Here is an 11,736-nt window from a genome sequence, read left to right on the forward strand (position 1 = left end):
TGTGAGTTGACCATGTAAAAAAGGATGCCGTACAATTTATCCATCACAGGTACTAACATTTTCATGTTGGACGATCCAAGATGCGAAAGGTGCACAAATCCTTGGCAATCCCCTTCTCAGTTCTGACTATCAGCACAATGGAACCACCTTCACAAAATGGAAGATAGAAACATTGGATTTGGATTTATGTATCATGTATGTATAGAAGGGCGATCTGTTTTACCTTCCGCAAGTGGCACCGACTGCAACTGCAAACCCGAGAGGAGCGCCTGCTATCCTTACAGAATACTTTCCCTCAGATTCAGCTTCCTATGCATAACCATCACTCATTTTGAGTGATTTCATGACGTTGGCTGCATATCAGAATGTAAATTAAGTCTTCTTGAATATTCATATGTATCCCTACACAAAACCTAGGATCAAATCCCACAAATTCAGTGGTGAGTTGTATACCTCCAGTCCATTTGACAGTTGTTGAAAGAAAAGGGATGAGAGGGAAAATAATAGATTGCCAAAAGTATATTGGAGAAGGCAAGTATTTTGTTAATTAGCAAGAATCTTTACATGAAGTCAAGTGGAAACTGCAACATGTACCGCATAAGGCCTATCTCTTGGTTCACATGGACTATACATGGATGTTCAACAAAGCTTCAAGGTAATCCATTTTCTCACCATACTTAGAGTCATATCTGTAGCTCTAACTGTATATATTGAAATATTTACCACTCGTGTGAGGCAAGAAATACTGCACTGTGCTAGCCAGTTCACACACTTTTTTCTGTGATTTAGAGACTATTTCACTCAAGTCACAACAGTAAAAATGTTTCTCTCGGAAGGAACGTGTAAATGTTAAGTCCCTCTTTAGTAATGGCATAAATGATGGTTTCAGGATTTGGATGTAAATCCAAGATTGTAAAAAGTTAATGTACTTTCTCAGCTTATTTACTGACATCTAGGGACGTATTCTCATCGCTCATAACTAACTATGCACGTTACCATAAAACAAAGAAATCAACAAAGTTAATGGTGCCAAATATTAAGAAAAGAGTTCCATTATTGGAAGGTCCTAAACCAGATACAACACCAACAATAATCGTGAAAAGAAGCTCCACCTTAAGTAAGAACTGATTCCCTGCTTGCTTTTGTAATCAAACCATTAAACCATGTATTCTTATATTACTGACAATATTTGTGCAACATATAAGCAAGTATAACTAAATTAAAATTGGTTTTATCCTAAGTCGGGCAAGCATTTATTACCACCCTATCAATTAGCTAGACATACAGTCGGGAGAATATACCAGAACACAGTGTCACAGTACTATCAAATGAAATATTTGTTGGACAAGACGCAAAGCAATTTTAGTAATTAGACGTACTAACAGTTTGGATAAATACCTTGAAGGAAAGCAAATACTTCAAAATGCAGCTACCTTTAACACTTGAAAAGAGCTTACCTCAATATCATGTGAAGCATGATTGCTTTGCATTTAGTTTCACCCAATGATGTCATCATTAGGGAAATATGCTTTAAGCTATATCCAAAGTTTGTTCATCTCTGCAAATGATTGATGAAAAAGAACAATGTACAGGAAGTCAAAAAGGTCCAGGTCATGAAGTTCAAAGAAGAAATGATCAAACAATAGTTTTACCAGTATGAGCTGGTTATCATGTAGATATCAGATGCCGTGTAAAGAAATTCCATGATGAAGCAAACATAGACACCAACAATGTTTATACTGCTTTAATGCTTTCTTCCTGTTCCCTAACAAATTTCGCTCTTCGTGGTCTTCTTTTAGATTTACTTGCTGCCTCAAGGCCCTTCTTTTTCATTCTCTCCAGTGTTTTTTTCCTTCCTTGGATTTCAGCATTGATAGCTTCATCCCTACTTTCTTCTGACAACAGAGCTAATCTGGAAAACTTCTTTGGCCATACTTCCCCAAGTCGCTCATGTATATCTTTAAATGCTGATACAAGGCCAGCTCTCATGAAATATCCATCAATCAGCTTCATTGAGTTTAATTTAGGAAGAGCTGGAATGTCTTTCAACTCCAGGTCCATGCAGAAGGGAGAATCTTTCAACCACATCTTAAGAGAGTAGGCCTTTACCACAAAGCGACCTGATCGGGCTCTACATGGCAAGAATGGGGAGCCCATTTCCAAAAGGTAGGCTCTAATGGTTTTACGCAAGGATACCATGTTGTATTCCCCCTCCCCTGTGACCAGTACAACAGATTTGGGTGATTCAGGTGAACCCTGGAGTGAAGCATCCTGAATTAAAACTAGAGTAGGTCAGGTGGCATGTTCATAAGCAAATTAAACTCAAGTCCATCCAAACAAAAAAATTGAATACAGGACTAAAAAAATTCGATGAAGTTCAGAAATGTGAGCATTCAAAGATGTTCTTTTCAAATTTGTTTAGGGCGTTTTTTAGGTGTTATTAATTGACATCTCCAGTTCGATTGGAGCTAAAAGTTGATAGACTAGAAAACCTATAATGACCTGCAATATGGAAAAGCGCACCAAAGTAAAAAACAAATGCTTCTTCTGTCTACTATATCTCCTAAATTTTGATTCAAGGAATTACCAATCTATTACCTATAGGCAGTTTGGCAAATTTGCAAGGTTGCAGGCGGAACTAACAAAGAAAATAAGTTGCATGTGTCCATCCTCATTTCAAACTTCACTTTGTTCATTTAATTCTTCTTATTTTGTAACTCATGTGGCATCACTGAAGCGAAAGCTGAAAAATTAATTGGCAGAAAATAGACACATGCAATTTTAGTGGGATTCTCAGTGTATCCAGTTTCTTTACTGGCAATAATCATGACAAAGTTCAGAGAACTAGATAGCGAATCTAAAACTGATAGTAAAAGATTATTTGTTGAAGAGTAAAGAAAAGATGTTTCTTTAACACATTCTCGCTATGAATGCAAAGATATTTAAGCACATACTTGCATGTGATCAAGCCACAATGTAAGACCGACAAGTGCAGCCCCAGCAGAAAGCTTCCGGAAGTCAGCCCCCCAGTCCTTTTCTGCCACACTGAGTCATCGACCAATAAAAAGTTAACTGATAGGTAAAATAAATTATGCATTGCCACTTTGCAGTTTATCGTAATCAAAAGTAGAACATCTTAAAATAACAAAATGCCAAGATGAGATGATGTCTCATAAAAATCTTCAGAGATGAATAAGTGAAAAGAGATAAAAATAGAAAAATAATAAACATTATTACTCAAATGCCTAACTCCTGTAGCATCATTAAAAAATCAGGATGTTTGTCAGACTTATGCTCAAGCCTAGGGCCATATCGCTGAACTTTCTTGGGCAACTAAAGGCAGAACTTCTTTATCACAAATTAATTGTTTGTTCATAGGTATTTTGAGATTGGCTCATTTACGATCAGAACAAAGTTCTAAAAGATCACCAGAATATGGCTTGTCGTGTATATTTCTTGGAACAATGTTAATAGTTCTATTTACGAAGTCATCCTTAGTAGTAATTAGTTTCTCACTTTGTTTTTTGAAAAAAATGTTTTATTTGTTTGAGCCAAAGCTTAATGTGCGATATGAAAAGTGGTGCCTACACTGGTTACAGGATATTTCAAGTCAAAGAATTGTAAACAGCATCAAATGATATTTTGAACAGATAGAGATTGCCATAGATACCGAAAGACATTATCACGGTATACGCTTCTCTTTACTGCCAATTGGAAAATCCATGAAGCAGTTGCTCGACATTCAAATGCCCACAACAGATCTTCTAGTGCATTTACAAAGTTCAAAGCAGCAGAATCTTCTAATGCTCCGAGCTCGTCCAGATAATCAGCAACCTCACTTAACACTGACGGTGTCCTCTCAGTCAGGAGCCTGCAAAAGATTCAAGAACTAACAACCAAAGACCTCAACCTGAATGAAGGGGAAAATAGGCATGTGAAGTGTCCATCTCTTCAACATAATAAAAGTATTAACCTGATGGGGAGGTCAAATCCGCAATCCTGTAAAGAGTTTAGAAGAAGAATAGCATCTTCAGTTTGCTCGCACAAACTAGCAGCCCTAATGAAACATGTCCAAACTTGATGATCTGGTTTTACACCATCTCTTTTCATTTCCAGCAGTTTTGTGATACCAAGCTCATAATCACCATTTTTCAGGTAAGCATCGAAGACAGTACTGTATGGTAGCGTGCTGACTTCCAAACTGGAGGATTTCAAACTATTCAGTACATTCTCAGCTTCATGTGGGTGCCCAGCAGTCCCATAAGAAGTCATGAGGATATGCATAGTGGCAATTGTTGGCTCAATGCCATCCTCTTTCATTACTGCTAGCAAGTTCTCAGCTTTGGAGTGGTTGCCAGCGTTCCTGTAAATTTTCATCATCATGTGATATACAGATCGGTTTAATTGATAACCCTTCGATCTCATTTCTTCAAAAAGCTGGTCAGCTTGCTCCCTCAATTCCGCTTTTGCAGATGCAGCAAGCAAGCTTTTGTAGGATTGCAACTTTGGTGTCAGACCTCGTTTACCCATTTCATTCAATAATGTAAAACCTTCTTCTGGCCTCAAGTTTCTACAATACATTACTATCAAAGTATTGTATGTGTCCTCATCCGGCTCTAAGCCAGCTTCCAGAATACTTTGATATACTTGTATAGTCCTATCAAAGTTCCCAGTGGCAGTATACATCATAAGAAGAGCATTAAGTATGGCAACATCTGGCTTGAACCCTGCTTCCTCCATCTCTGTAATCATCAACTCAACGTCCCTGAATCTGTTGTGACGGCAGAGCAAGGAAATCATACTTCTATAGAGGTGCATATTTGGCAAGTATCCTGCTGCTTTCATTCCATTATAGATTTTCATTACCTCAAATAAATCACCATTTTTTGCAAAAGCATCAAGCATAAGGAGTATTGTACTTTTGCTGATCTTGAAGTCCATATCTTGAAGCTCTTGCACAACCACGTACAACTCATCCAATCTGCCATCAACTATCAATGCCCTCATCATTCCATTAATAGAATCAACAGTTGGTACAGGACCTGTTTTAATCATATTATCAAACACTGCCCTAGCTTGCTCATAAAGTCCACTCTCTGCATATGCATGTATCAAAGCATTCCAAATCCTTCTATCAATGCCTGATGCTTGCCTCAGCCCTTTCACCAAGATTTCTGCTTGCTGCCAGAGTTTTATCTTCCCATATGCTTCAATTATAAGCACTCTAGAACAGAGAACGTTTAGCGGAATACCAGATTGCAAAGCATCATCCATCAACCGATGTGCTGTTTCTGGGAATCCCAGTTTGCAGTAGGTGGAAATCATACTCTCGTAAATATTTTTAGAAGCATCTATGCCCATAAGCTGCATATCACAGAACACTTGACAAGCTTCAGAAAACAACTCAGCTTCCTCAAGGCATGTAATCAAGTATTCATACAAGTTACAGTTTCGACCAAAAGATTCATATTTTAACATTTGCATTCTATTGTACTCTTCATAGGCAGCAATGCTCGTTTGTTTTCTGCATAGAAGCATGATGGAAAATTCTGACATCAAATCATGGGAACCGGATACATGTTCCCGGATGCATTCAAGCAATGAGAGACCTTCTTCATGTTTCTCTGTCGTTACATATGCATCAATAATAGACCGTAAGCTCTTAATATCAGGTTCGTACCCTTGGAGACATGCCTTCTTTAATAGTTCAGCGCCCTGAGAAGTGCACCTTGCTTTGATGAGTATTGTAGATATTATTCCTGGATTCATTTGACAAAGTAGTTCCATATCTTGGATAACTTCTTCAATCTCCTGGCACTTATCTTCTTTTGCAAGTGCGGCAAGCAAGACCTGGTACAGGCCATCATCTGGTCTATGAATATCCTTCATCATTGTCCGATAAAGATCCAACAATTTTTCTGTCTCACCTGACCTAGCAAAAACATCCAGCATAACCATGTATGCTAAACGATCAGGTTTGACACCTGATGCGACCATGCAATCAAATGCCTTTTCCGCCTCAGCCCGCCTCCCACCTTTGGCGTATGCACAAATCAAAGCACTGAAAGTTACTAAAGTCGGCTTCAACCCCGCAGCCGCCATCTCCTCCAGCACCTTACCTGCCTCGGAAATCCTATCCATCTTCCCCAAAGAATCGATCAATACAGTGTACGTCACAGCATCTGGAGTACAGCCCGTAGACCTCATCTCCTCATACAGACCAACTGCTAGATCAAGCCTGCCCATCTTCCCATACATATGAATCATGGTGTTATAAGTTATCTCGTTCTTCTTGAACCCAGCTTTAACCAAATCCTCACAGGTGCGCTCCACCTTGTCGACATCCCCATCCTTTGCAAAAGCGTACAGAAGAGAATTGTAAGTAATTGCATCAGGCATAAAACCCTTCTCCACCAGCTCCCTAAACAGCCGCTCAGCCGCCTCAGTCTTCCCACAACGGCCATGCACCGACACCATTGCATTGTACGTCCACAAATCCGGCCGGCACTCGGAAGCCATCATCTCCTCAAACACTGTCACAGCATCTTCCAGATTAGAACTCTGTGAGCAAGCACTGATGAGCGTGTTGTAAGTGATGACATCCGGCCTCAGCCCCGCTTGCCGGACTTCAAATAGGAGGTCAAGGGCGACACCGGCAGCCAAACACCCAGACTTGGCCCTGGCATTGATGAGAGTGTTGAAGCTCACAAGGTCAGGCTCGATCCCCCGGTCGTGCATTGTGTCAAGCAGCTGCCGCGCGTCATCGAATCTGCCAGAGCGCGCGTAAACGCCCATCATGGCGTTGAACACCTGAACGGTGGCGCCCTCGCCCGCGAAGCGGAGGAAGAGCTCCTCCGCGACCGCGTCCTGCCGCGCGCGTCCGAGGACGCCGATGACGACAGCGACGGCGCGGGGAGCCGGGGCACCGCTCCGCGCGAGCCACTCGAAGACATCCAACGCGCGCCGCCAGGAGGTCTCCCCGACGGTGCGCACGACGAGGGCTACCTCGTCGGGCGCGGCCCGCGCGCCTTCCAGCACGTCATCGACGGGCGCCCCGGGGGGCAGCGCGAGGACGGCGTCCGCGAGCCCCGCCACGCGCGCGCGCCAGTCCCGCGCCCGCCGCAGCGCGAGCTTGCTCAGCCTCTTCACCCTCCCGCGGTGGGCGCGCGCGTCCAGCGGCTCGACGAGTGCGGAGGTAGAGGCGGGGGGCTCCGCGGGGTCGCCGTCCTCCCCCTGGGGCGGCCTGGCGGGGGCCGGAGGCGCGGCGGTGACGGTGGCGGGGAAGCGCGGCGCGGGGAGGTGCGGGAAGCGGAGGTGGGGCCATCGGACGGTGGGGTCGGCGAGGGGGTAGTCGAAGTCGTCGGAGGAAGGTGGAGCCGCTGAGGCGGTGGCAGTGGCCGCACGGCGGAGGTGGCGCGTGAGGGAGGAAGAGGAGGGGAAGGGGAATGGTGGGGAGGAGACAGCCATCAGAGACATAGGGGGTTTGGGGTGGGAGACATAGGGAGGAGTAAATTATGACAACGGCCCGTAAACTTGTCTCAAACTCTCATCCAAATCCCGATACTCTTAAATGCGCAAAATAGTTCTTAAATTTTTTCCTACGCTTTCATCCCTATTCTTAAAACTTATCCCGAGTTCTCATCCTGGTTGTCATCTCTTAAAATGCACAAATGGTCTGTAAACTTGTCTCAAATTCTTATCCCAGTCCTTAAACTTATCCTACACACCCATCAAAGTTAATACGCTTCTAAAATACATTATTTATTTAGAAAATATTTTTGTAAATTATTTTAAATTTGTTCAGATTTCAAATCAAGTTCGATTTCAACTCAAAGTGGATCCAAAATTTATATATAAATTATCGTGAACTGAATGTAAAGTATCAAAATCTCTAAATAACCTATATTTGAATTATTATTATTATTTTATATTTTCTAAGGATTTTTAGAATAAAGGATAAATGATTTTAGTATTATTTTAATCTCTAAAATAAAAAGTAGCTGTTAAATAAATATATTAAAATAATAACTCTAGAAATCATCAAATTTTGTATCAAATCTAATAGCCTCAAGAATTTTTTATCAATTATAAGTGAGATTAAAACTTGATTTGAAATTCTAAAAGTTTAAAACAATTCATAAAAGCTTTTCTAAATATTTTGGGTGTATATGGATTTCTTTGAGAGTGTGGGATAAGTTTAAATACCATCATATGCATTTTGAGATTACATGAACTGGGATGACAACATGTGATAAATTTAAGGATTGTTATGCACATATTAAAAGTACCGGAACTGGAATTAGAGCTTGGAACAAGTTAGACCAGTGAAATTTACTCATACGAAGTGCGTTACATATGATCATATCTTTTTTAGGCGTATATGATCATATCTTTGCTTATTTTTTGCACCCATTCATGTTGCGTGTTTCACATTATTTTGCCAATTTAAACATACAAAATTACAGCTACGTAAATAGAGAATGAGTGCATAACGATTCGAACACCTGTAGTCTGCTGCGTCATTACAATACATACTCCCTTCGTATTGATAAAGAAAATCATTTTAAGTTTGTCATAAATTATAGCTATAAAAAACTTAAACTTTGACTATAAATAAATTATTTTGAGTTGAATTTGAAAATATGAAAATACTGTAAGTTAATGTAAGTAAATTCATCTTAAAATATAGATTCATAAAAATACATCAAAGTATATATTAACTATATTTTATAATTTTTTTAAAAAAATAATAGTCAAAATTATTTTTAAAGATGAATATCCAAAACAACTTCCTTTACATACTCCTAGCATACTAGGAGCAGCCACAGTCGGCGATGGTCTACCAGAGTGCCAGTGCAATGCCACGGAGTGTCAACAATTTTCTACAGCACTCCAGCCTGTTATTTTCTTTCCATCATATCTAATGAACTCAGCTCAATTTTTTTAGCGACAATTGCAATCAACTTCATTCTACATGTGTTGGGGATTGGACCGTCGGGAATGCGCCCGGAGGTTAATCCCAGCCTCGAAAACATCTCCTAACCAGTCTGCAGGGCTCCGGTGTTGGGTAACAAGCGCGCACGAAGGGTGCTCGGTGCCAACAAAGACACCGGGGACCGAGAAGCTCACCTTCGGGACCGAAGGTGAGGGCCGAACACTCAGGAGCACAAGCCTGAGGTCCGCAACCAGCGAAGCTTCGAAGGAGTCACCTTCGGGAGACCGAAGGAGACAGTCGATCGCACCGTCGGCAGGCCGAAGGTGACAAGTGGCTACTCAAAAGCACAATCTTAAAGATCAAGACCTTCGCCGCCGACAAACGAAGGATCCCATCTTCGGGCGGCCGAAGGTGACGGCTGATCGCTTGAAGACGGAGCATTCAGGGGTGCGACCTTCGAAGTACCCCGAAGGACTCGAAGCCCTTCGGCGGGTGTAGCCGTGCGTGTAAAACGTGAATACGTGAGAAGGTCGGATTTGTACACCTCTCACCTTGTAATTTTACCTCGGAACCGGCTGTAAGTGAGCTGTAAATGATTTGGAAGGGAGCAATTTGGGGAAACCTTGCCGAGGGCTAGGGGTATAAATAGCCCCCTCTCTCCACAGTGTAAAGAGTTGAATTTTCTAGTTATTACTGGAGAATTGCCTATCTTCATTGTCATTTCCGTACTGTTCATGCTCCCTATTTGGGCATCTAAAAAGCTGAGATTCCAACAGCGGCGCCCACCGTTCCAGCTCGAAAGACAACCTTCGATGGCCCCGGCGAAGAGGAAAGCCCCTGACGGCACCACAAGCAACACCACTGAGTCTAGCCATGTCCCCGACGGCCCTCAACACAAAGAGGCCAACCCACGAATTGAAGACATCACCAACGAAGCTGTTCTTCATGGAGATCCGGTTGATGACACTGAAAACATCGAAGCTCATCAAGCCCAATCGGCGGAGCTCACAGCAGCAGCACTCAAGCTCAAGGCCCTAGAAATGAAGAAATGGAACATCGAAGCTCAGCTCGCCATCAAAAAGAGGGCACTGGACCAGGCAAACAAGCTAGCCGAGGCCAGACGCAAGCTAGCAGAAATGGAGGCAGAAGTTGAGAATTTGCAGAGGGCATACCAAGAAATGCCCGAAGGTTCTGCCCAACAAGAAAACCGCATCATCCACCAGACAACCTTCGCTCACAGTGAAGACCGAAGGCCACCACCGGTCAACCTCCCATTTGACCCGACTTCGTCACTCTCAGTCGCTCTGCAGCGAACTTCACGGCCGCTCGGCTACAAGCCCACACAGCTCCCCAAGTACAATGCAACAACTGATCCAACCCAGTTCCTCATGGCCTACGAAGCAACCATCGCTTCGGCCGGAGATGAAGACTCAACCATGGCCAAGTCCTTCGTCATGGCCTGTGAAGGTTCTGTGGCCAACTGGTACTCATACCTTCCCTCGCAATCAATCAACAACTGGTACCAGCTGAAAGGCAGGCTCCTCCAGGACTTTCAGAGATTCAGAAGGCTAAATACCAACACTGTGAAAGACTTCAAGTGCCCACAGCACGACCGTGAGCCTCTCTATGACTATTTCCGGAGGTTCGTTCAGAAGAAGGCTCAAATCCCAAACTTCCCAGAGAAGGATGCGATCGAGAAATGCATCGAAGGTCTCCTGCCTGGCCAGCTTGCTTCTCACCTCACAAGAGAGCCCCCGAGGACCCTGGAGGAGCTCTATACAGAAGCAGAGAAGTACGCGAAGTCAGACGCCGACCACCGAAGAAGGGTCGAGCAAAGAAGAATCATGCGTCAGGCAGAAAAATACAATCAGCAAACATGACAGCAAGAGCAGCTAGCTCAGCAGCTCATCCTACCTCTGGAACCTTCGCATGATGATGAGGATCAGATAACCTTCGATCCCTTCATGATACCGCCAGAGTCAGAACCCCAGCACTCAAATAACAAACAACCTTCGCCCGGAGCACGGGGCAGAGGACGCGGCAGAGGAAGGAGCCGAGGTCGTGGACCTTCGCGTGAGCCCAAAAAATTCTTCTGTCACTTCCACGGGTCTGACTCCGACCATAGAACAAACCAGTGCCCGGAGAAGAAGACCCTTGACAGAATGGAGTCCGAGAAAAAAGCCAAACTAGTTGGGCATACTACATGACCTCAGACTCCACAAACTCAGCAAATACAGTACACACAACCTTCGTTCGTTCCACCCCCCTATTTACCCAAGCATACCGCCCACCCATGTTCACTACAATCACAACTGGCAGCCACAGCCAAACCATCAAACACAACCCAGTCAACCCACCACCCAAGCTCAACCAACACAAGAGCAGCTACCACCACCCCCAGTCCACCCACCAAAACAAGAAAACCAAACCACAAATAGCCAACCCGCGGCACTACCAACCTTTGGGATGATCATGCCCATCTCCGGAGGTTCCACCCTGGACTTCGAAAACAAGAATCAGCGCAGAGACTACTTCAGGCAAGTCCATTGCATCGTCTCCGAAGGTCCAACCAAGATAACCCAGTGGTCACACTCTCCGATCACCTTCACTGAAGAAGATGTTAACCTCATCAGCTACCCACACACAGACGCTCTTGTCATCGAGGCAAATATTCAGGGCTGGAGGGTTGGCAAGATACTAGTTGACACTGGCAGTTCTGCAGACATCATCTTTTCTGACACCTTTGACAAGATGGGGATCGACCGAAGCCTGCTTCAACCTTCGGATATTCCTTTAATGGG

General features: G+C 43.5%; 1 protein-coding gene across 6 annotated transcripts; it reads right to left on the bottom strand.

The window, feature by feature from the left end:
- Positions 1 to 63: 63 nt before the first annotated feature.
- On the bottom strand, positions 64 to 7,500 carry LOC120670376 (pentatricopeptide repeat-containing protein At3g18110, chloroplastic-like). Of its 6 annotated transcripts, XM_039950462.1 has the most exons (8): positions 3,974 to 7,500; positions 3,671 to 3,871; positions 2,955 to 3,045; positions 2,110 to 2,271; positions 1,653 to 1,982; positions 1,458 to 1,558; positions 224 to 353; positions 64 to 147 (listed from the first exon to the last, which is right to left on the bottom strand). In XM_039950462.1, the coding sequence occupies exons 1-5, from the start codon at positions 7,474 to 7,476 to the stop codon at positions 1,908 to 1,910; spliced, it is 4,032 nt and encodes a 1,343-aa protein (XP_039806396.1). In that variant the 5' UTR covers positions 7,477 to 7,500; the 3' UTR covers positions 64 to 147; positions 224 to 353; positions 1,458 to 1,558; positions 1,653 to 1,907. The 6 variants fall into 6 exon arrangements, with proteins under 6 accessions (XP_039806396.1, XP_039806393.1, XP_039806394.1 ...); XM_039950459.1 differs by having other exon boundaries at positions 1,653 to 2,271; XM_039950460.1 differs by having other exon boundaries at positions 224 to 413; positions 1,653 to 2,271.
- Between the last annotated feature and the right edge of the window lie 4,236 nt (positions 7,501 to 11,736).

The sequence above is a fragment of the Panicum virgatum genome, chromosome 4N (assembly GCF_016808335.1).
Source record: "Panicum virgatum strain AP13 chromosome 4N, P.virgatum_v5, whole genome shotgun sequence".
Classification (NCBI taxonomy): Eukaryota; Viridiplantae; Streptophyta; class Magnoliopsida; order Poales; family Poaceae; genus Panicum; species Panicum virgatum.